Source organism: Zootoca vivipara, chromosome 2, assembly GCF_965207765.1.
Source record: "Zootoca vivipara chromosome 2, rZooViv2.hap1.1, whole genome shotgun sequence".
NCBI classification, from domain to species: Eukaryota; Metazoa; Chordata; class Lepidosauria; order Squamata; family Lacertidae; genus Zootoca; species Zootoca vivipara.
The window spans coordinates 20,342,511-20,367,692 of NC_142584.1; the positions used below are offsets into that span (position 1 = coordinate 20,342,511).

The window sequence follows — 25,182 nt, forward strand, 5'->3', positions numbered from 1 at the left end:
TTATCCAAAATCTTTTTTTTATTGTTATGCACTTAATGATGTTGTACATTCCACAAATTAGTTGTAACATTATTTACAGTCATTACCCAACCAAGTCCTCCTCCAGTGATAGAGATGGACAATATGGTTTACTCACAGAGGCAGGCAAGAATATGCCTTGTATTTCTTGCTTACCCCTCTCATACTTTATGGAAGCTGGGTGGGGTAAAAAAATATGGACAAAAGCGCTCTCTTAAATGCACATTTCCATTCAAGTGGATTAATGCTATCTGTTCCTCATCTACATTGGGCATATTAAAAACTGATAGTGCCGCAGAGAACAATTATTTGTACATGTTTCCGGAGCCAGTAATCTTAACACTTATTTTTTGTTTTAAATGAACGATGCTTTGTATTTAACCTCCCCTTCAATTCCACAAGCAAGTGTTCTCCAAAGATTCTTCAGTCATGCTACACTGTCTCCTGGAGGCCTCTTATAATATCTATATATATAGCTGACCTTTCCGTATGCATGCTCAGAGCAGGGGGATAGGATGTTACTCAAGTGGCAATCCGAGCCCGGAGTGGCTTAATGCTCTGGCTCTGCATCCATACAAGACTCCCAGGGATTCTGGGGCATGCGAGGCAAGGAGATGAGTAGCAGAGCAATCCCACAGATGAAGAGCAGGACAAAGGAGGCACAGGCACAGGCGAAGGACCACGAGTAGTAGTATTCTATCCAGACCGTATAATCGCTGTCAATCATCCTTTTGACAGACTGCCTCATGACTTCCACGGATATGATAATGCACAAGCCTGGAGGGGGGGAAGAAAGGAAAACCTGTAAACAGCTGATGAACAGGCTTCGCTGTCGTGATCTTAATTGGTTTTGGGCTTAGCTGAATCCAACGTCTTCTTTCTGATTGCCCACCATTGCTGGAATATAGAATAGAATGCCCAGTCCAGCACCACTTGCTTGTCACAGAGAAGCCTATGGGAAGCCCGGGCCGTAAGCAAGACACAAAGGCAATAGCATCATCTCACTGCTGTTCCCCAGCACCTGGCATTTTGAGGCATGCTACCTCTGATTGGTAGGATACAGCCAATGTGATCCGTTGCCCTTGGTAGCCTTATTCCCCATGTTTGTGCGTTTGTGAGTGGGTGTGCTCATGCACACAGGCCACGTGTGTGTGTGTGTGTGTGTGCGTCCATGCACACACACACACAACAAAAGCTGTGAAGGCTGGCCTGGCCATAGCCATTGCCAGCAAAAATTTCTTGCTGAATGGTTTAGGAAAGCCAGAAAAAAAAAATCCTTAAAGGAATGGAGGATTGTGTGAGAGACCCATCAGGGTCCGAGGAAGGTGTTCCCCGCCCATCAGCTAAGACAGTGATGGCCAACCTCGGCCCTCCAACTGTTTTGGGACTACAGTTCCCTTCATCCCTGACCACTGGCCCTGTTAGCTAGGGATGATGGGAGTTGTAGTCCCAAAACAGCTGGAGGGCCAGGTTTGGCATCACTGAGCTAAGAGAAGAGAGAGAGTGTCTGTCTGTCTGTCTGTCTGTCTGTCTGTCTGTCTGTCTGTCTGTCTCTCTCTCTCTCTCTCTCTCTCTCTCTCTCTCTCTCTGTGTGTGTGTGTGTGTGTGTGAGAGAGAGAGAGAGAGAGAGAGCATCTGTGCAAGAGAGAAAAGGAACACAAGAAACTGACTTTTAAGATGAGAGGAGAGACAGTGACAGAGAGCTAGCTGGAGGCTGGCAGGTAACTTGGGATGCTGGAGTGGCTCTCTGGGGATCTGATGAAGATAAGTGGCTTTACTGCTTGTAATACGTCTTAAGCTGCTTGTCTACCTTGTGCTCTATATTTGCAAATAAGTGAAATATTACAAAGAGACCAAGCTCTCCTCCCAAGAAAGAAGGCAAACTTTGGTGGCTTTTAGCTGCTCAGAGAAGTGAGAGGCACATAATTCATGACCAAGAGGCTTGAATGACCAATCGCAACATATCCTGAGAAGTTTGGGTAATTTAGCAGAACCAACATGCAATGACACGGCAGCTTTACAAATTGAGCCCAATATGTGGTCTCTTTTTTACACCAAGAGGAAATTAAGAGCAATGAACTAGCTCAGTATGTTTCTTTCCCAGGTGAAAGTAATAGTTTCCTTCTTTGGCATGCCACTCAAGCCTGCCCCCTCCTCCGTTTTTTGAATCTTTATCAACATTCTGCCTCCCCCATCTTCCCCTGAATTTGATTCACACCATGAAATCTGCATCCATTTACCCCATTGTGTGATGATCTACCTGAAAAGGTGTAAAACATAGCAGCTGGCCTTAGGAGATAATCCATCTTTTTCCTGAAGGATAAGAGGACACAAATAGTTCCGATGATGGAAAAGCCAACGCTGAAGATGGCAATGGCAGCTGCAGAAATGCTGTATTCTGTCAAGACAAAACACAGAGGGAAAAGATGATAACTCTCTCCAGACAACTCTTCAAACCACATTGGTCCTGCAGAATTCCTTTAAAACAAATCAAAATAATTAAGAATAGGTGGTGGTGGTGAAGGCTTATGACAGTCCAAGGCTTTCCTGTGCAGTTGTTATTTCATTTATTATTTCATTCGTTAATTGATAGTGTATGTTTTGACATTTCATGTCTATCTGACAAGAGCAAGCTAGCAGCAATTCACACCAAGAAAGTTGGAGTTAACTCTTTATTAGCAAAAACAGGATCTCCACAGGAGTGTCAGGCCTAATGAGCACAGCAACTTATCTCCGGTAGGTCTTGTCCCAATGAAGCAGTTGCTGAGACTGAAGGTCCCTGCCTCCCAACAGCTGCCTATGTGCCCTCCTTTCCAGGTTTTCCCCAAGCAATCTGAGACTGAGTCTGCACGAATCTAACTTCTCCCCTGCCCTTTTCATCCCTCTCCTGGTTCTGGGAGACCGGGGAAGGGGAGCTTGTCACAACAGTAGGGGGAGACACCCATGCCACTTTCCCAGCCAGATTCATCTCTGCCTCTTGGCCTCCCTCCTCTTGAGCCGTTTAAGGTTGTATAGGTCTAAACCAGCACTTTGAATTGAGCCGGAAAACCTATTGGCAGTGCAGTCGGACCAGGACTGGAGTTATATGCACCTTGAAGCTTGAGAAGCTCATATTGCTCAGGATTGGGACCATAGCTGTCAAGGGATCAGCAGCGGCGTGGCACCGGAAGTCGCTTCTGCGCATGTCCAGACGTGCGCAGAAGCGGCTTCCAGTGCCGGGCTGCCCGTGTCCGCATGTCTGGGCACCAGAAATCGCTTATGCGCATGCCCGGGCATGCACAGAGGCGATTTCCAGCAGCACTCGGCAAGCCAAGTGAGCGAGCAGCCAGCCAGGAGCCAGGACATTTACGCAGTTGAGGAGCCTCCCTGGCCGGCAGGAGCTGTTTTCTTATAAAGCCGGGGGATTTACGGGGTATTTTGCAATTCGGGATAACAGCGGGAAATGGATTTAAATACGGGGGTTTCCCGCGAAAAACGGGAGGGTTGACAGCTATGATTGGGACATTTCCTTCCGATCTCACAGCTCTGTTTTCTTTGAGGCAAGGCTTCAGGTCAGCACTCTTGCACTGCATAACTAAGTTAAGTATGTTGTATGTTATGGAGCCAAACAAACAAGCCAATGTCTGAGCAAGGAAAGGATGGAAATGTTAATTTAATAATTCAGAGGTTTGTTTACATATTGCATTAATTTGCAGATATATTTAATATTTAACATGCACAGCAACACATTAATATCACAGTGGCTGATATCTGCCTTCTATGTTGTTTTTAAGTGTTGCAATGCCCCACTCCCTGTTTGTTCTTCTAGGAGAAATCTTGAAGGTTATTTTCTTGCTAATTGGCTCCAATATAAGTGCACTGATTTTTGCAAAATGGCAAACATGTTTCACTTTAATCCATTGTTTTCTGATGTCTGATTTTAACAGCAAAAATGGCACCCCAGTGAAAGGTACAGAACCCACCCATCTTCCTGCAGTTTACAGCCCCCGTTTTCTCCTGAAGGGCTTGAAAGGAACTCTGGGACTGGAAGTCACCCATGTCTGGAGAAAAGCACCAAGGGAGAAGAGCTGCAGGAGGCAAGCTGCAGAAGCTGAGGGAGGCAGACCTTTGGCAGTTTATTCCCTCCCCACTTGGCAACCACTTTTGCAATTGCATCTGGAGCCCCCTTACCTGGGCAGCCCTTCAGTGTCTCAAATAAGCTACAAGCAAATTTGTCCATGTCAGTTACTCATTTCCCTAAAAGTTCAGTTTGCCCCCACATCATTTTCCTAATAAGAGTCTGCCCAAAAATCCTTATGCATTTTTATTTTGCACATATATGTTATCCTGTAAATATGCACATAGTTTTGCAAACAAGGTTTCCCCAATATAACACATTTTGTACATCGTTTTCACTAGATATATGCATTTTTGTGAATACCTTCCCCTAACATACATTTTAAGATGTATTTTTGTCAAGTAAAGGTAAAGGTAAAGGGACCCCTGACCATTAGGTCCAGTCGTGACCGACTCTGGGGTTGCGTGCTCATCTCGCATTATTGGCCGAGGGAGCCGGCGTATAGCTTCCAGGTCATGTGGCCAGCATGACAAAGCCGCTTCTGGCAAACCAGAGCAGCACATGGAAACGCCATTTACCTTCCCGCTGTAGCGGTTCCTATTTATCTACTTGCATTTTGACGTGCTTTCGAACTGCTAGGTTGGCAGGAGCTGGGACCAAGCAACGGGAGCTCACCCCGTCACAGGGATTCGAACCGCCGACCTTCTGATCAGCAAGCCCTAGGCTCAGTGGTTTAACCACAGCGTGGTTAACCACAGCGTGGTTGTCAAGTAGGTGAACATTAAAATCTCTTTAACTGGTAGGAGACTATTTTTGCTTTGTTCTTCTCGTCCACGGCCAAAGGGAGGGAGGAAGCCGTTTCCCCAAGGCCTGACAACAGGACAACTGTGTTTTGTTTCGTGCGTTGGCTTGAGGTGGGCAAATAAGGTAATGTGAATAAAATGTGAACTGAGCACATTTCTCTTCCACAACCCCCCAGTTTAAACTGCTGCCATCATATCTAGTTTGGCCCTGATACAGGTTGATTCCACTTGGGATAGGCTGACATACATTTAAAATGCTTTTGAACATCTTTGAAAAATGAATTTGAGAAGGTTCGTGCACTTTTTAAAAATCTTTTTTAGCAGTGCACTCTGAGGATTTCCTCTGAAGTGAATAATGATGGGATAGACGTGTTTTTGAGATCAAATAGATGCCTGTAATAGTGTGCAAACAGCTAATAAATGTGTGCAGAAATCCAGACTTTTATACATAGAATGTTTATGATTTAAAGCATAAAGGCTGAAGGAAACTCTTCAGATTATTATTATTATTATAGTAATTATTAAGATTATTATTACTATCAGCAGCAGCAGCAGCTGCAACAACAACCACCACCTTTCATGGGGTTTAAAACAGTGATTTGTATAAAAATTGCAAACAGCTTTTTGCTTGCCTCATGCTAACATATATAGTATTGAAGAATTAAGAAATAAGATATTGGGCTGGTGTGGTGGAAGAAGCACAGATAAGAGATCTGATAAGAGGTAGGAGATCTGGTGAGAGATAAGAGACCTGAAAAGAGATAATAGATCTGATAAGATAAAAGATAAAAAGAGAAGAATACCACTCTAAAATTTTGTTATTCTGAAACATAATAAAAGTTACCCATATGTATAATTAAGGCAGTTTTGATCACACAGCCATAGTAAAAGTACTTGAATTTAGCAGTAATGATGCCATAAAGCATTACTACTGAAAAAGACAATGAAGGTCAAAAGATTGATCCCCATCAACAAACTGTGGAGGGTTCCTTCCCCATTCTCAAGACTGAGCTATATTGGGTGCTGATAGAAAGAAGAGGAACATTTTTAATTTTTTAAAAACAATTTTATTGCAAGAAAAGACATTAAAAATGCAAAATAACAGCAGTAGGATAGCTAAACACTATAGCCATAAGTTAAAATACGTGGTGTAGTAAGAACACAGGTATAGAAGGGGGAAAGGCTTTCTATTAGTATTAAGAATGAAATAAGAATGAAGAATGTCCCCAGCTCCAGATAGTCCAGTTAGCAGCACAATCCTATGCAGGTTGACTCAAGAGGAAGCCACATTGAGTCGATAGGGCTTGCTCCCACGTAAGCATGCATAAGATTGCAGCTTAAACCTTTATGTAGCTACACCATATTAATTTTCAATAACCCAATAGAACTGTGTCATCCAATCGTATCCCTGGAAAGCCTCCCATTGCTGCCCATGTTGTCTTTACGTTGTTAGGAGGAGTCACATTCCATGCCTCCTGATTTGGACATTTATTTATTGTGTGAGGCATATTGTAGTGAGAACTCCTCCTTACCGGTTTTTCCTTACCTCTTTGTGTTGACACTTCAAAAATCTCTGAGCTCTCTCCTGAGACAAAGTGTGTGAAATAGGAACAGTTGCGTTCTGGAGGGAAACAAAAGAAAAGGCAAATGGATAAAGGCACATTTTTTTGCACATTTTTTTATTCCACTTGAATGCTGAAGCATACCCTCCAACATTTCTTCGATGAAAATAGGGATGTCCTGTTCCACCACCACCACCACCACAATAATTTTATTATTTGTACACCACCCATCTGACTAGGTTGCTACAACCACTCTGGGTGGCTTCCAACATATGTAAAAACATAATAAAATATTAAACATTAAAAACTTCCCTATAGGAAGCCTTCAGAGGTCTTCTAAAGGTTGTATAGTTGTCTCCTGTGGTTGGGGGGCGCATACCCTCCAACATTTCTCTAATGAAAATAGGGACGTCTTGAGGAAAAGTGGGACATTCTGGGATCAAATCAGAAACTGGGATGGCTTCTGTAAATCTGGGACTGTCCCTGGAAAACAGGGACACTTGGAGGGTCTGTTGAAGCAGTCAAGGGATTTAAATAACACGCTTTGTGGCCTTTAAATGAGGCAAGCTACTTCACTAAGTACTTCCCCACCTACTTTGACTTGCAACACAGGTTTTATGCAGCATGATGCCCATCAAGATTTTTTGGACTCCAAGTCCCATCAGCCTCAGCCAACAGGGCTAATGGTGAGGGATTATGGGAGTTGTAGTCCAGCAGCACTTGAAGGCCACTACTTTGGCTACCCATGCTCTAAGACCGTGTTTCCCAAACTTGGGTTTCCAGCTATTTTTGGACTCCAACTCTCATCCTCATCCCTAACTAACAGGACCACTGCTCTAAGATCTCCAACAAATATATTTCCTAGACCTTCTCTACATGATATGATAGATGACGAGAATTTAACTGGAGGCTTTATAAGTGCCAAGTATAAATGTTCACATATGGTTGCATAGCAAACAACTATGTTACCTTTTCTGAATTTTTTTGCTCCTTTTGTGCAAGATCACAAGACTGCACAGCAAGCAACAGGTGGCTGGTACTAATATAACAGGAAAATGTTGGCCAAACCGTGCCAACCATACCTTTGGAAAATTTCAGTTAAAGGTTTGGGATGAATGAGTGGTCGGTATTTCCTCAGCAGAAGCTAAGGGTTGAAAGATTGCCCTGGAATGTGAGAACTGTTTGTGGAAGGTTACTCATCCTTCCTGCTGCCTTGGGAGTTTAATATCTCTGTGGAGAACTGCAGAATCTTGAAAGGGGGAGAGCTTTTAGAAGAAGCTTGTCTCCTTCTAGGGATCTGATGTGGGGAAGCTGGTCTGCTATCAGCTAGAAGTACGTATGCCACTTGCCTCCAGTTATGCTCTACTGGTATATATATAAGTAAACAACAACAACAACAAACACAACAACAACAACAACAACAACTATTATTATTATTATTATTATTATTATTATTATTATTATTATTATTTTGTACCCCCACCCAGCCACTCTGGACGGCTTCCAACATATACAAAAATATAACTAAGCATTAAACCTTAAACATTTCCCTATATGTTACAAAATGCCGTAATCCTCAAGAGATCTCTCCTTCCAAAGCAATCCATATCTGGGCAGCACCACCTCTAGATCTTAGGGAAGTGACAAATATTCAATAGTATTGTAGATGTAACCTTATGATATATTGCTTGAGAGGCCATGGTACAAAGTATAAATATTTTAATAATATTTTGCAGCCTCGCTGTCCTTAATCTTTGAAAAAGTCCTCCAGTGCAGAGCATTGGTCCTGTTTTACAGATGACACAGCTAAGTACACACTAACTCATTTAAGGCCTTTTGGGGAAGTCTGTGGGCAAGTACGAACTTGTAAAACTGTGATTACAATTTTAACAGACATAATAGATTGGATCTAATGAAGTTGTTGTTGTTCGACCTCTGTGTGCCCCCTACACTGCCCCAGAGGGTTGCAGGAAACCCCTGAGCAAATTTGGGGTTTGTGTGTGTTGAGAGAAAGGTCTATTGTGTGCGCAGAAGTGACTTAATTCGATAGAACCCACAATCAGTTAAAGGAGTTGGCAAAGCTTTTAGGAAAGGCCAAGAAACAGGCCTTTGAACACGGGAGCTGCTTTTTGTATAATGAAAGCTTTGGGCTTTGACTGCTGGTGGGTCTTCATTTATTGCTTTCTTTTCTTCCTGCTCTAGAGAAGATGGAAATGTATAAAGTGGCAGAAAGAGGCTGGGGCCCTGCATAGAAGAGAGAAATTCAGTTTCTCATACCTTGGTGTAACCAGGGCTGGTTTTAGGTTTGATGAGGCCCTAAGCTACAGAAGGTAATGGGGCCCTTTATATGTCCAGCTGTCCATTGTCAACAACAAATTGTCGCTGTTTCTTTGTTTACTTACATTTTGATTACTTGCATCATAGGAGCCTACACAACACAAAACACTGTTGCTATTTCATTTGTTTTTTATCTTATATTTTGGAAATGTACATCCAATTTTTTTCTTTAAATTTTTTTTGGAGGCCCCCAAGAGAGTGGGGCCCTAAGCTATAGCTTATTTAGCTTAAATCCGGCACTGGGTGTAACAATCTGCTTCTGCAACAAGAAACTGCCTTTCTCACAGTTGTGGAGCTACATTCTGTTTTTAGCCCATCTTCAAGTCCTGTATCCTGGCCAGAACACAGTCATCTGGGCCAGGACGCCGGTGTTCAGGCCAGGACGCAGAGGCCTAGCCAAGATGCAGAGGCCTAGTCAGGACGCAGGACATGCAGGCCTGGCCAGGACGCGTAGGCCTGTTATACCTTCTGGGCTTGACAAGGCATGTGACCCCACCTGTCCTGAGCCTGAGGAATCACACACCTCATCCCCAAGCTTAGCAAGCCCCCAAACCAAATCCTCATAAACCACCAAGAATTAATCCAACTTCTAAGCACTTTCCCCTCCAACAAAGATAGGGCTAAAGAGGAAGGCAGAGTCTTAAAACCGATAAATTGTAGCCGAACGTTCTGAAGAAACATATCTCCTTATAAGAGCCTGCCTGGCCTCTGAGGTCTTCTGCAGAGGCCTTTCTCTTGATCATGCCACCTTCGCAGGCATGTTTGGTGAGGATTTGAGAAAGGGCCTTCTTGGTGGCTGCTCCCAAACTGCTCCCACCCTTCCATGGGAAACTGGGCTGCCCCCCCACTATCTGCTTTCGTTTCACCAGCAGGGAAAACCCTTTTTCAGGTAGCAACTAACTGGTTGTTGTCTTCTGAGTGTGTGTGAAGTGTTCTTTTCTTTCTTTAATTGTGTTTAAATATTTAAAGTACCGGTATGTGTTTTTACTGGTATTTGTCCTAATCATAGCTGCCAAGTTTTCCCTTTTCTCGCGAGGAAGCCTATTCAGCATAAGGGAAAATCCCTTAAAAAAGGGGATAACTTGGCAGCTATGGTCCTAATTCGTGGAATGCATAGCAGAGAATAATGTAGTATACCTGCCTAGGAAATTTGCTGTGGAGTAGGTAGGGTTACACTGTGGTTACACAATGAGAAGTGGTTCCTTCTGTGCCTAAATTGCAAGAAGAACAGGGATGGGAAGTTTCTGTGTTCCCATGATTTGTGGAGTGTGTGTTCTGTCATGCTGTGCTTCTTAAAACATAGTAGCAGTTTTATTTGTCCAGTGCTTGTGCCATAACAAACGAAATAAAACTTCCGCATCTAATTAAATTCAGAAACTAATTTTTCCCTTATAATAAAAATCCACTGCACGGACAGCTAAACATTTGCAGTGCATGCTTGCTATCATGGAGGCAAAGGAGAAAAGCTTTTCAGCAACGGCTCTATCACTTTTTAAATAAGAAATTTTGTTTGTTAATGGGCCAATGACTTATTTGCACACAGCTGCAACAAATAAGGCAGGTTCTCTGTGACATCTTTATTATATAGAAAGTGGCTACAGGTGGCATTACCATGTTTTCTGTCTTTTATTTCCACTGCAATAATGCATGAAGCTTACAGCAAACAGGTGTCCTTTGGATTATTGTCCAGGATTTCTTGCTTGCAGGAAGGGATGGAGGTGGGTGGGAAATTCAATTCAGTTTGCATTTAAAGGTAATTGTCAAATTTGCTCTTTCTGAAACCATATGAGAACTGAAACCCAGACAGCCTTTGAAACTTAACCAAATTTTGTGATGCAGTTCTCCGACCAAACAATGTTTACAGAAGTGTGTATATTGGGGGGGGGGAAGTGTGCATAAAAATTGATATAATAGTGAAAATAACATACAAAACTGTATAATATATGGGGAAATTGCAAAAAAGGTGTACATTAGTCAGAACTGCATACAAAAATATGTTTATTTGGATACATGCCGAGGAATTTTAATGAGATTCCCTTTTAATGCAAATTGCTGCAGAAATGTGGAGAATTTAAGATTAGAAAAATCAGAAACTGAGAGATCTGAAACTGACTGCTCCTTCCATGCCTACTTGTAGGCCGGGCAGCTCTAGATTTAGTGGTCACTAACTGCACGTGGGTGGCGCTGTGGTCTAAACCACAGAGCCTAGGGCTTGCCGATCAGAAGGTTGGCGGTTCGAATCCCCGTGATGGGGCGAGCTCCCATTGTTCAGTCCCTGCTCCTGCCAACCTAGCAGTTCCAAAGCACGTCAAAGTGAAAGTAGATAAATAGGTACCGCTCCAGCGGGAAGGTAAACGGTGTTTCCGTGTGCTGCTCTGGTTCGCCAGAAGCAGCTTAGTCATGCTGGCCACATGACCTGGAAGCTGTCTGCAGACAAAATGCCGGCTCCCTTGGCCAGTAAAGTGAGATGAGCGCTGCAATCCCAGAGCCGTCCGTGACTAGACCTGAAGGTCAGGGGTCCCATTTCCTTTAACTGCACCAAAAGGCATTTGTGGATGGATATTTTTCTCCCCTCCTCCCTCACTTTTCTACATGATGGCTTAGCATACCGGTACTCTAATCACCTTGCAGAGCCTTTGAGTGCCAGGCTTTCCTGAGCACTATTGGTACATCATTCCTCATGGGATGTGGGTGGTGCTGTGGTCTAAACCACTGAGCCTCTTGGGCTTGCCGATCAGAAGGTCGGCGGTTTAAATCCCCACGATGGGGTGAACTCCCATTGCTCTATTCAAGCTCCTGCCAACCTAGCAGTTCGAAAGCACACCAGTGCAAGTAGATAAATAGGTGCCACTGTGGCAGGAAGGTAAATGGCGTTTCTGTGCACTCTGGCACTTGTCACAGTGTCCTGTTGCACCAGAAGTGGTTTAGTCATGCTGGTGGACAAATGCCAGCTCCCTTGGCCTGAAAGCGAGATGAGCGCCACAACCCCATAATCGCCTTTGACTGGACTTAACCATCCTGGGGTCCTTTACCTTTACAGTGGTACCTCGGTTTATGAACACAATTGGTTCCGGATGTCTGTTCATAAACTGAAGCGTTCATAAACTGAAGCGAACTTTCCCATTGAAAGTAATGGAAAGTGGATTAATCTGTTCCAGACGGGTCCGTGGAGTACTCAAAATGAAGCGTACTTAACCCGAAACATGGGTGTAATTGGTTCCAGAAGTCTGTTCATAAACTGAAGTGTTCATAAACTGAAGCGAACTTTCCCATTGAAAGTAATGGAAAGTGGATTAATCCGTTCCAGATGGGTCCGCGGCGTTCGTAAACCGAAAATTCATAAACCGAGGTGTTCATAAACCGAGGTTCCACTGTACATCATCCCTCATGAGTGCATTGGTGCTCCTCCACCATGGGACAGTATTGTGCCAGTTTGAGGTTCTAGGCATCCATCAGTCAGACTAGGGCAACAGTGGTTGTTGTGTGACTGTAAGAGCAAAGTTGCGAGAGGAGAGAGCAACATCTGTTTCAGGCAACTCAAAGTAATTTGAAGAGATCCTCTTGGGTGTCTTAAATTGGAAATACTCTTTCAGCTAGTGTAAGGGGAAGGGCTTATAGGGAACAGCTCATCAGAAGCAGCCCATCTCCAAGCAGTCATGAAAGCGAAGGGACGGATAAGCCAGGCAGAACGCAGATCCTCCCCCCCCCCGACTCCGGAATTGAGGAGAAAGGGGAGGAGATTCACTGTCCCGAGGCTTTTATGTTGGTCCAAATCGCGGAAGGGAGCAGTGCCGGATTCTGATTCGGAATGAGGAGACATGAAACCGACCGCTCACTACACTGTAAATAATGTGCACTAATAAAGACTTTTGAAAGACAAGCATGTGGAAGGTCGTTATTCAGGAGTAGTCACAAGAACCCCTGACAGCTAGCTTATGGAGCAATGGCATTTTAAGCACTGTAATTAATTGCTAATATGGAAGAACATGGAAATTATTCAGTGCAAGATGGCACTATACCATGTGCATTACTGCTCGTGTGGGTGCAATGATTATGGTTTAGAGACCATGCTGTTCTTTAGCACAACATTTAATCTTCTGTACTTTGGTGGATTTATGGTAACTGAATAAGCAGTACTGTTTGCAAAACAGGCGTGTGGTTTTAATTTCTTAATACAAAGCATTCTGCTTCAGTTTAGACAGTTGCCCTTCTCGATCGTCTTTTCCAGTTACAACAAGGGAGGCGACACACCTTTTGCGGTAGTAAGAAGCAGCACCAATTCTTCACACACAAAGGTAAAATACGATGAGACTGTGGCTATAGACAAGTGAAAATATTTGATTTGGGTGCGTTATGTGTGTAAAATGACCAGGATCCAACTATTTACAGTATGTCTAGGGCTTAGTGGTGGAGCACATACCGTACTTAACAAGTTCAGTCTCTGGCATCTCCAGGTCGTGCTGCAGCTTTTGGAGAGCTGCTGCTGGTCAGTGCAGACAGTGCTAAGCTAGAGGGATTAATGTTCTGGCTTCCTATGCTCCTAGTTCTGTCAAACAATAAGGGTGCTATTGTTTTTCTTAGGCTGCATTTATTTCCCTATGCCTAATTAATAATAATAATAATTAATAATAATAATACCGTAATAATAATAATAATTTATTATTATTATTATTATTATTACTAGCTGACCCGGCCACGCGTTGCTGTGGTTCTTTCCTGTGATTCCCCCCCCTGTCCCGATCCATGACGTATCCTGTCCCTCCTCGCTCCACCCCGGCTCATCCCTGTGTTTCGGTAGGATACCCTTTCATCTGTTGTCCTTGGGGAGTGTTGGCCCCTCCCCCATGTATCTCCATACCTTGGTCCCCACCCTTGGAGAAGGAACTGTTAGGTTCTGGGTTTTATTTCCCAGCATACACTTCTGTCTGAGCCCTCTGTTGTCCCTGGGGAGTGTTGGCCCCTACCCCCGGTATCTTCCTACATTGGCCCCCACCCTTGGCGTAGGAAATGTCAAATATTAAAACCACAATTCAGTATTAAACATTAAAAAAACTTCCCTAAACAGGGCTGCCTTCAGATTTCTTTTAAAAGTAAGATAGTTGCTTATTGCCTTGACATCTGTTGGGAGGGTGTTCCACAGGGCAGGCGCCACTACCGAGAAGGCCCTCTGCCTGGTTCCCTGTAACCTCACTTCTCGCAGTGAGGGAACCGCCAGAAGGCCCTCAGAGCTGGACCTCAGTGTCCGGGCAGAACGATGGGGGTTGGAGACGCTCCTTCAGGTACACAGGACCAAGGCCGTTTAGGGCTTTAAAGGTCAGCACCAACACTTTGAATTATGCTCGGAAACGTACTGGGAGCCTATGCAGGTCTCTCAGGACCAGTGTTATGTGGTCTCGGATGCCACTCCCAGTCACCAGTCTAGCTGCCGCATTCTAGATTAATTGCAGTTTCCGAGTCACCTTCAAAGGTAGCCCCACGTAGAGCGCGTTGCAGTAGTCCAAGTGGGAGATAACTAGAGCACGCACCACTCTGGCGAGACAGCCTGGGTACTAGATGGAGCTGGTAGACAGCTGCCCTGGACACTGAACTGACCTGCGCCTCCATGGACAGGTGTGAATCCAAAATGACTCCCAGGCTGTGCACCCGGTCCTTCAGGGGCACAGTTACCCCATTCAGGACCAGGGAGTCCTCCACAACAGACCAGCCCTCTGTCCCCCAAGAACAGTACTTCTGTCTTGTATAACCTTCTGAAATGGAGTGGAGTTTCAAAAGTGTGTATTGCGAGTGCTGCTGGTGAAATTCCAATGCATTTGAGCAAAGGACCTTGTGTGAGCTTAAGGCTGTGATCCTCTGTTGCTTTTTTGGGGGGAGTAAGCTCCATAGGACTCGGTGAGTAGACATGCCTAGGATAGCACTGAAAACAGCCATTTGGATTTCAGCTCGCGCCTGTAGAAATCATGACTGATTATCATGACATTACTTTCGCAACGCTTTGCTTAGCTTACTAAAATAGCATAGCCATTTTGAAAGCCAATTCACACACAAAGGAAGTGAAATTCAGTTGCCTAATGTGCAGTTAAAATCTGTGTTTTTAGGAGAGATGGCATGCAAACAAATCGATATACCTAAGTGCAAAAAATAAAATAAAAATTATATTGTGGATTTAATGGCACAAATCGGTAATCCATTTCCTTTGCTTAAGAGGGCTTACTTGATAAAGTATTTTATTTCTGGTCTGTTGACCATAATAATTTGATGATGATTATGATGAATAGCGTTTAGTTATCAGACTAAGCAAAGCATCATGACATGTTATCTTCACCAGCATTTCAAAACCTCAAAGGCATCCTCTACAGTCTCAGGAACAGAGACTGTTCCAAAATTAGGATCATAATTAGAACATAGCTGCCAAGTTTTCCCTTTTCTCGCGAGGAAGCCTATTCAGCATAATGGAAAATCCCTTAAAAAAAGGGATAACTTGGCAGCTATGAATTAGATTTTTATTGGTATGTGTGTTATTGGAGAAACCAACCTAAGTGCAATCCTTCATGTACCTACGGTACTCAGTGCAATCCTATACATATCTACTCAGATTTAAGCCCCATTGGGTTCAATAGTACTTACTCTCCTCTATTTGAATATTAAATTACACCCTTGTTTACTGTCTCGTACCAAGTCTAGTTGAGATTTATGCAGTGCAGGGGTTTGGAGCAGATGACTCTTCGGGTCCCTTCCAACTCTATGGTTCTATGATCAACACTATGATCCTTGGACCAAGGTAGTTACAAGGGGGAATAAGTATTATTCTACACACTTCGAATTAGAGTACGTACTTACATTACCATGCAGTCTCTTAATCTTGCCAGTCAATAATATTATAGTTCACTGGAAGCTGCAATGTATCAGGGCCAGGTTCCCACATTCTGAAGTTAAAGAGTGAAGCCTACAGTTTAAGACTAGGGCAGGCAAACACTGCTCCATCACAGGGGTGGAGCAAGTGGGGGCGGGGGGGGGCGGTACACCCCGGCACCACCCTGGAGGGGGTGTCACTTGGGGCCGCGACCCTGCCCCTCGCCTCTGCATGGCATCCTCGGAGAAAAACAAAAACAAAAGAAAGCTGCAGGTGCGCCGGCCGAGTGATGTTTTGGGCGCCACACGGGGGCCTGCTGGAGGGGGGGGGTTGGCACTTGGGGCCGCGCCCCCGCCCTGTGATTGGCGCCTCAAAAGCCGTGCCCGAGATCTCGCTCTGCGGGCCGGTGCGCCTGCGGCTTTCTTTTGTATTTTTTCCCCCCTGAGGCTGCTGGGCTGGGGGCTGGGCTGGGGCCCTGGGAGGAGGTGAGGGGCGGGCTAGGCTAGCTGAGCAGGCTTTCTACCTGGAGTTTTGTAGCTGGAGGCGCGCGGCTTTGGAGGTGCGGGGGGCGGCGATACCCAGCCACGTAATGATGCATGCGTCATTACGTAACACGCATGCGTCGTTATGTAGCGATGCATGCGTCGTTACGTAGCGAGGCCGCGCCCGCCCTGGGTGTCGCGGCACCTCGCTATGTCCCTGCTCCATCATGAGCATTAATAGGGTTATTATGCATTTGCATTTGTTCTGGCGAAATGAGCAGAACAATCCTGAACGCCTGACTGATAGGTTTAGAAAAATAGTCGTAGAATAAACCTGCTTTTGTTATGAAGACACTTTCAGTGTGACTCACTACACTTGGGAATACCACCTTCTTGAACAGAATCGCTTATTGCTCATCAGAATGAAGACACTTCGGTTTCTACCAGTGCTAAAAATGATGTGTATGTGGGTTTTTTTTTTAAATAAAAAAATGCTTGTTTTGTTATGCCTCCGTTAGGGAATATATTTCTTAATGGATGAAAACTTTCCATACACTGTTGCTCTTTGTTACCACTAGGAATATTATCCAAGTTTACAAGGCTAAACGAATCACAGAGCTGGATCACCACAAGCCTATATGTGCTGATCCTATTTTGTGCAGTGAGTTGTCAGAGGATGAAAGACAGACAGAGTACGATCTCTGCAGTGATCTGAACCAGTTGTGCAAATCCTTTCATACTGGGCTGCTATCTTGTCATTTGTTTTACTGCCTATTTAGTAAGTACACGGGGCTGTGATTCATAGTTGTACAGGGCCTTGGTGTATGCATGGAAATTGGCAAGCTGGGTCTTGGAGAATGATCCACATGAGCAGGACACTTGTAGATCAGTCACCAGTGCTGAGACAACTTCTGTCTGTAGATAGAGTCTATGTGTGTTTGTGTGTGCATATATATATATATATATATATATATATATATATATATATATATATTCGCCATGATTCGAAAATGGTGCAAAAAAGCTACATAGCTGGTGACTCTGGAGATGGTTTTAGCCCTGTGTAAAAAGCCCACTGTTTCCCAAATGAGCTCATACCAAAGCCCATTCAAGGCATGGAATTCCTAAGAAACATCAACATCTAATCACACATCACCTTGGCATGCATGGATCATAACTCGAAGCACTCCTTAATTCTTAATATCGCTATACAGTCATACCTCGGTTTGCGACCGCTGTGGTTTGCGACCGATCGGTTTGCGACCGCCGTAGACCCGGAAGTCTTTACCTCTGGGTTCTGCGGCACGCAGATGTGCAGAAGCGATCTATCGGCGCTTCGCGCACACACAGAAGAACCGCTCCATTTACGACATACTCGGGGAGCGACCGGCTCCCCAGAACGAATTGCGGTCTCAAACCGAGGTATGACTGTGGTGCTTTCAAGTGATCAAAACGATTTACATGCATTCTCTAGCTGCAATTCTCACAACAACCATGTAAGGTAAATGTGCATCACCCATATTGTAGATGCAGAAACTGAAGATGAGAAAAAGTGGCCACTCATCACAGCAGAGACGAGACTCGAAGCCTTCCTGACGTGTTGCTTAGTCTGTGACCTTCTGGATAGCTCAGTTGGTTAGAGCGTGGTGCTGATAATGCCAAGGCTGCAAGTTTGATCCCTGTATGGACCAGATGATCCCCAGGGTCCCTTCTAGCTCTGTGATTCTTAGCCACTATCCTATAACAGCTCTAGGGGTTTGCACATATTAACCAGGTCTTTCTATGCACCTTGCTTACATTATTTGCCACACCAAAAACTATTTTTCAACTTGTGCTGGGCAGAGGGGGCTGCCATTTGAAAAACAAGAGGCCCAGATGGAATTGTTTGTGTAAAGTTCCCCAGGTTATGGCTGTAGAGCTATGGACTCTTTCCTTTCCTTTCCTTTCCTTTCCTTTCAGAATTGACTGCTGGTGATTTCTGAGTCATGGCTATGTGCAAACCTTCTTTCTCATTTCCCCGGGAGCAAATTTTATTTATTCATTTATTTTAGAGTAATTTTAGCTTGTCTATTATCCGCGGATCTCAGGACGAGTTACAAAATCTTTAAAACAAAAACACATCCATGTTAATGAAATAAAAGCTGGTCAGAATACAGAACTAAAACTGCACCTTGGTTTCCTGCTGCTGGGGCTCATCCCATTAAAGCTTCTACACAGCATCTAGACAGGTGACAGAAAAACCTGGGTTGTATCTACTGAGCTCTTTATTTGTTGGAATGCAAATTGCTATTGCCACTGGAAAAAAAAGAAGAAAGCATCATTTGGAAAGAGCATATCTTGATTTGCTGAAAGGAGCTCCCAGACCAGCTGTTCATTGAGTATTCATATTGATATGTATGCACAAAATGTGCACTGAGGATATACAACATCACCTGTTTATTGAGCAATCATTTTGATAATGTTTGCATGAAACTTTGCATTGCCAGCTATTGGTTATTATTCCACACTTTCCAGGGCAATTTCCCATCACTTTTGCAGTTCGAAAAGTGATGGGATAATTCTGCCATTCAACAACTCAGTTATTCAGCAACTCAGTATTGTGCCAATAAACACCCTGACATTTCACCAACTCACTTCTAATTGGAAAGGGGAGGCTGGATCCCATGTTAAGATCAGTTGGGTTGTATCCAACTCCACTTCACTTGTTTCCTAAGTTTTTGAGGGGAGGGGAAATGAACATCCAAAATATTTACTTTTGAGTTGAGATTTGGAAAATTGCTTCCTTGGAAAGGAACAAACATCCAGTGCTGTAGTCACCCATTCCCCCAACCCCCAATAACAGAAATGTTCACAAATAGTCAATAGAACTGAGTATTGATTAATACATTATTGAAGGGGTTGATATCAAAGGAACATTTGCTAAGTGAAAATAGGGCAATGCTGTATTACCACCGCTAGTAATACTGTAGGAGCATACCCTCCAATGTTTGTCTGATGAAAACAGGCACATCCCAATACAGTGGAACCTCGGGTTAAGAACTTAATTCGTTCTGGAGGTCCGTTCTTAACCTGAAACTGTTCTTAACCTAAGGTACCACTTTAGCTAATGGGGCCTGCCGCTGCTGCTGCGCCGCCACCATGCAATTTCAGTTCTCATCCTGAAGCAAAGTTCTTAACCTGAGGTACTATTTCTGGGTTAGTGGAGTCTGTAACCCAAAGCGTCTGTAGCCTGAAGCGTCTGCAACCCGAGGTACCACTGTATTTCTCTGATGAAAATAGGGATGCCCTAGCAATTTCAAGGTGACAAACTGCATTGTTACTTAATTAAGGTTCTCTGTGAGAAGGAGTATTGCCTTCTTAAAATACACTCTTCTTTCCTGTTAAAGTGGCTTGCTTTGCTATTAAAATGCATATTGATGGACCTTTGTTTATTTACTGTTAGATCATGTTTACAATATACAGTGGTACGTCTGGTTACGAACTTAATTTGTTCCGGAGGTCCGTTCTTAAGCTGAAACTGTTCTTATCCTGAGGTGCGCTTTCACTAATGAGGCCTCCCGCTGCGCGCGCAACTCCAGCACACGATTTCCGATCGCATCCTGGGGCAATGTTCGCAACCAGGAGCAGCTACTTCTGGGTTAGCGGAGCTCGTAACCTGAAGTGTTCATAACCAGAGGTACCACTTAGTGGTTAGTGGTTTGGTTTGCCAACACATTTCAGCATAAGGCTTGCTTGAAGCCTACCTGAAATACAGGTACTTTCTTTTTCCCTTTCTGCAAAAAGCGAGCTTGGGTAAAGCACACAAACCTACCTCCACTGCACATTGCTGGTTAAATTTAAAGCCCATAAATAACCAGCTGTCTTAATAAAACAGATTCATAACCAGTGCAGCCCAAGTGTATTTGCTGCCTGTGATGGATGTCAGCATATGCCAGCACGGATAGAACATAGCTGAGTTATACACAGCCCTCTGCTGCCTTTCAAATGTGCATAGCAAACAAATAGACAATTATAGAGATCGTGAGTTAAGTCAGAGCAGTGTGACTAGAATTTATGGTGCCTAACTGAGACTGGGGGTGGGGGGAGGCATGTCTGTAGAGAGGTTTGATGGGCATTCTTGGGATTTTACTAAACTGGGTTGTAAATAACCACTCTGGGTCCGCCCCCCTCTGCTTCCTGTCATCTGAGACTCTCAGAAATTCTCGCATTTCTTCTGAATGGCTGACACAGTAATTTATTACTCCCAATGATTATCCTTTATTATTTTTATAGTGCTATCGAGGCATCTAGTGCTTTGCAAAATTAAATTAAAGTGCTGAAAGCTTTGCAATCATCTGTTAGCTCTCCAGCCAGCAAATTGCAAGCTTTCAATTTGTCTTCTGACTAGCTTTCTCTCGCTAATCAGAGGCGTACAAACAATGGAAAAGGCAATGTTAAACCATGAATCGGAAACCATGCAATTATCTCAACAGTTGTGTTTTTTGTTTTGTTTTTTTTAAAAAGTTCCTACCAGTCCCTGGTCACATTAGAGGCCACATAATTCCAGGCAAGAGGTTGGTTGTTTTAAACGAGGTTGTGTGTTTTGTTCTTCTTGTTGCTAGGTTATCATAATGAAACAGTTGTCTCTACTTTGATTGATTTAGTAACGCAATGCCAGCTTCAGTAATGTGCTCAGCTTTGACAAAATATGTTTTACTGCAGCTCTCTTTCCCCTTCCATGGAACTTACAATTGAAATAGTCTGAAATGAACTGCTGTTCTCTTATATTGGGTGTGGCCCATCCCATTTCACCAGAGGCAGAACAGGAATGGGTTGTCCCTGCCTCCACCCCTTTGCCCCAACCCCTGCGGCGCTGCCACCCTGCCGAAGCCTCGCTTACTGGGGTCGTGCAGAAGTAGCGGCTTCCAGTGAGATCTTGCAGAGCACTTGTGATGAGTGCTATGGAGGCCAGCTGTAGTCTTCGTAAGTTCGATAGAAGAAGGAAGAGGTGCTGTGGGATATTCCCTCAAGCCACCTGTGAGTGGTCTAATAAAGCCAGCATCTCCAGCTCAATCTCAGGCACAAATTTCTAGGTTTCAGAAATCACATCACAGGACTGGAGCCTGAGTCAGATGCTGGGTCAGTATCGGCAATGGTAGTAATAATAAAAACAACAACATCCAGACCAGTTCTAAACCTGGCAAGACCATAAAAAGGCATCAGATGTAAGCTGGGAAGGAGGGTGTGTCAATTGATGGAGCAGAAAGTTTTGAATCAGCTGACTATGCCTGTAGTAGTAGGGAAAGAGAAGTCTGTTTTAAAGGAATTGTGCCAGTTGGTAATTATCTTCTGGGTCTGGTTCAAGGTAAGTATGATGACTTACTTGGTCTAAAATCCTTGAATGAATGCCTCCCCCTGAATCAACCTGCCGAGGCATTAAGATCACTCTGCTAGTGAGTAAGGACTAGGGGGCGTGATAGGGCCTTCTCTGTGGTGGCCCCTTGCCTATAGCATTACCTTGCTTCTAAGGTGAATCATTCAGCAACATTACTGGCATTTTGTTAGCTGATTAAAATGCATCTCTTAGCACAGGCTTTTGGGGAGGGCTGAGGTTTGGTGTTGAAATGGTAGGGTTTGTTTTGCTTATTTACCTGCAGCCATCTCAACTGCTATAAACATGTTTTAGCCTTTAAGGATATTGTTAGCTATTGTTTTAATGTTATATGTACAGGCAACCGTCGATTTGCACGGGGGTTGCGTTCCTGGTCATTGCGTGCTTTGGCGGAGCACACATAAGCCCGCCCCGCCCTGTTCCACGCCTGTTCCGCCCTCTTCCATTTCTGAAAACAGCCTGCGCATGCAGAGACATGCATGCTTTGAATGTGCGCAAAATGGTTGTTCCTTGGGGCCCTTTAACGAAAGCAGGTTATAAAAGCAATAAATAATATACCCATCAATAAATTTCATATGATAAATGCCACAACATTTCAAAGGAGAGTGTGCCTTGGATCTATACATTTTGCCAGGATTATAAACATCTCGCATTGATAGGATGTGCGTTACCTGCCTCCCAAGGCAATGCAAACCGTGATCAGAATTACTGAATGAAACAAGATGATAGGTACTCTATGTAACGATGGTTATTTTACTAAAAGGCTAACATATCAATGTCTGTGGCTGGGCTCCAAAGAAGGCAGGGGGGCAGGGCAGAGGGAGCAGCGTGGTGATCCCTGCCAGAGTTTTGCTTCTTGTTTTTGTCACAGCTATCTCTGCAAGGTGCTGTTCAGTTTCAAAAGGAGCATTGGATCACATGTCCCAGCTTTCAAGAGGCTAAGAAAAGGGCTGCATCTACGTTGTCATGGCCCTGAGCAAAACACTTTACAATCCCTGATGCAAAAGGAAGACAGAGCTTTGGCACCTTTTATAGTTGTGTAGGAGAGGGAGTCTTGGCAGGTGTAGCCGCTTGTAATGCATGGGTAAAAGATACACACACCTGCTGAAATAATCTTTCCTACACTTCCATGAAAGGGAAAGGAAGCTTTTCCTTTGCATGCAGTCACCTTACCCAGTGCTTGAATATCCCACTTCCTGACGCATTCCCAAATCTCTAGGCTTCTCTTTTCACAATATTTCCCCATAGCATGGTATCGTTTCCCATCATGCACAGACTGCCACAGGGGCAATGCTTCCTTGGCTCCTGTTTCCAGAAACTATAGCATCTTTATTCATTCTGCTTTGACACCGCTGCTCCTTCCGGACAGCGAATTGAGAAAATGAATTCACAAAGGCGCAAAGGGAGTGGAAGCATTATTTATCAATGGCATTTGTATGTTGCCCAGTTCTCTGGGTGACTTACAATGAATAATAATAATAAAGCAAAGTAAAGTAAAACATAAAACTTCTAAAATGGCGAGGGGGTGCATAAATACAAAAAAAATGGAATTCACCATAACCCCATAATTTAAAAGCAAAAGCAGAGGTTGCAAGTTAGTTACAATGTGTGGGTGGCTAGGAAGTTGCTGAAAAGACCACAGAAGTATGGCTAGGTGAGCCTCCATGGCAAGGCTGTTCCAACAATAGCCAGCTGCCACTACTGAAATGGTTTTCTCACTGATTGTTGCCCACCTCACTTAATTAAGTGAGGACTCCCAGAGCAGGGCTTTCAAAGAGGATATTTAAGCTTCTACCTACGAGAGAAGGAGGTCTTTCAGGTAACCTGGTATCAAACTATTAATGGCAGGGGTGGGGAACACTTTTGGCCCAGTGGGATATATAGTTATCTCCGCACCCCACCCCAACTTTGACATGTGGGCAGCACCCTGATGTCATAATGCTGTCTGGTGATTGGCCTGTCAAAGCTTCCAGGTCATGTGGCCAGCATGACAAAACCATTTCTGGCAAACCAGAGCAGCACACGGAAACGCTGTTTACCTTCCCGCTGTAGCGGTACCTATTTATCTACTTGCACTTTGATGTGCTTTCGAACTGCTAGGTTGGCAGGAGCTGGGACCGAGCAACGGGAGCTCACCCCATCACGGGGATTCGAACTGCCGGCCTTCTGATCAGCAAGCCCTAGGCTCAGTGGTTTAGACCACAGCGCCACTCACATCCCCCAAAAATTGAATGGTTACCCTGCAGTGAAATGATCCATGGCTTATGGTCCTGTGTTTTCCTGCTATGTAATCAAACTTATTGATGTTAACTTCTAAGTATAGGTTAACTTTGTACCTTTGACATAGTTCTTCGATGCCCGTGCTGGGTTTGATATACTGGAGTTTTTATGGAGACCAAGCCCTTGTTATAATTTCTTGAATAAGGATTTATGCCAGCTCTGTAAGACTAGATTCACTGAACTCATACTACCAAAGAACCAGGAGAAAATATCTCTCATCTTCTGCCTCCCCTACTGATTCCCCTTTGCAATTTGTTTGTTTATTTAATAAAATTTATGCACCACTAGATTGTAAATAACCTCAAAGTGGTTTACAAAAATAAAGGCTAGTTGATGAGCACAGGAGTAAGGATTTATACAATATATGCCAAAGCAGCAGATTGAATTTCAAGGGAGCATGAAGAAAATGACTGGGCTAATTTGGAAAGAAAATAGGTGGTGCTGATTCCATTTTCCCAGAACACTGTTTAACTTTCTAAAACATATCTGGCTCAATGTTGTAATATAGTCTACAACGCGTTGTCAAGGTGGTTATTTAGTGAGCAGAGACACATACCTCCTGGCAGGCTTATTGGCCCACAACCCTTCTCCTTGTCCGTCTCATTTTCTTTCATGAAGATCCGCTTTGTACAGATCCGCCATAGTCCAAAGTGAGCTGCCTCGCAGGTAGCATTGTACTCCTCCACCTTAGGACTCAGCACAGCCCAATGATCCGTCACCACGGCTGTAAACATTAAAGCGGCGCCTATCAAAATAATAGCAAAAGTCACCAAGACTTTGCAAGTCTTGACTTCAGCCATGCTTGGAAAACCTATGCCTAGATAAGTTAATGCTGTGGCTACCGCTTACTTCTGGATTGTCAGCTGCTAGTGGCAAGGAAGACTGAGTTATATCTGAGGAGTGTTCCAAAGTCTTGGTGTCTGAAAGCATTTTGAAATGTGAGTCCTGCGATGCCAAAGTGGAGCAAGTTGGGGGCTGGGAAAGACAGGCTGCCAGCCATACCTACAGCTGTTGAGATATATCAGGGGTTTTAGATGACTAGACTTGGTGGTGTGAGTGAGGCTTCTATTAATGCACAGAATGAGTGAAGTAAGCGGCTCTGCTCAGGTTACGTACGGCCCCCATGCCTGCTGGGATTTGTGTTGCGAATTCCACAGGCTGACTTGAAGCCGACTTGTGCAATGAATAGTCACCTCTATAGCTCTGTGCCAGGATGACGCATACACTCTGCTACTACTACTACAAAGATTTATCCTATATAATAACTAGTGTATTTCAGCCCGTTCAATAACGGGCTCTAGAACATCCTGGGGTTCGGAGAAGCGCTTGCGCAGCGCTTCTCCGAACCCTGGGACCTGTCATTGCTGTCGGCGGCAAGGGGACAGGAACGGAGGAGGAGAAAGCGCTGCTTTCTCCTCCTCC

At 44.2% G+C, this 25,182-nt stretch overlaps 1 protein-coding gene, 1 long non-coding RNA gene and 1 other non-coding gene across 3 annotated transcripts in view; 2 read left to right on the forward strand and 1 right to left on the reverse strand.

Annotated features, from left to right (window-relative positions):
• CACNG1 (calcium voltage-gated channel auxiliary subunit gamma 1) lies at nt 1-25,014 on the reverse strand. Its single transcript, XM_035104015.3, has 4 exons — nt 24,317-25,014; nt 6,425-6,499; nt 2,279-2,416; nt 1-795 (listed from the first exon to the last, which is right to left on the reverse strand). Exons 1-4 carry the CDS (start codon nt 24,558-24,560, stop codon nt 569-571), a joined length of 684 nt encoding a protein of 227 aa, XP_034959906.1. The 5' UTR covers nt 24,561-25,014; the 3' UTR covers nt 1-568.
• On the forward strand, nt 5,783-5,858 carry LOC148686761 (small nucleolar RNA SNORD36). The gene has a single exon (XR_015948611.1). It is a non-coding gene; the product is annotated as a small nucleolar RNA SNORD36 (small nucleolar RNA).
• Nucleotides 12,958-25,182, forward strand: part of LOC148686762 (uncharacterized) — a 178,026-nt gene continuing 165,801 nt past the window's right edge. Inside the window, exon 1 of the long non-coding RNA XR_015948373.1 lies at nt 12,958-13,072. This is a non-coding gene — a long non-coding RNA (uncharacterized LOC148686762). The remainder of the gene's footprint in view (nt 13,073-25,182) is intronic.

Bases quoted from the DNA above. Each gene is read 5' to 3' on its own strand.
- CACNG1 (XM_035104015.3), bottom strand. From the start codon at position 24,560: ATGGCTGAAGTCAAGACTTGCAAAGTCTTGGTGACTTTTGCTATTATT. The intron at 6,500-24,316 runs GTATGTGTCTCT...GTTTCCCTCCAG, and splicing joins GCCAATAAGCCTGCCAGGAG to AACGCAACTGTTCCTATTTC. The intron at 796-2,278 runs GTAGATCATCAC...CCCCCCCTCCAG, and splicing joins TATGTTTTACACCTTTTCAG to GCTTGTGCATTATCATATCC.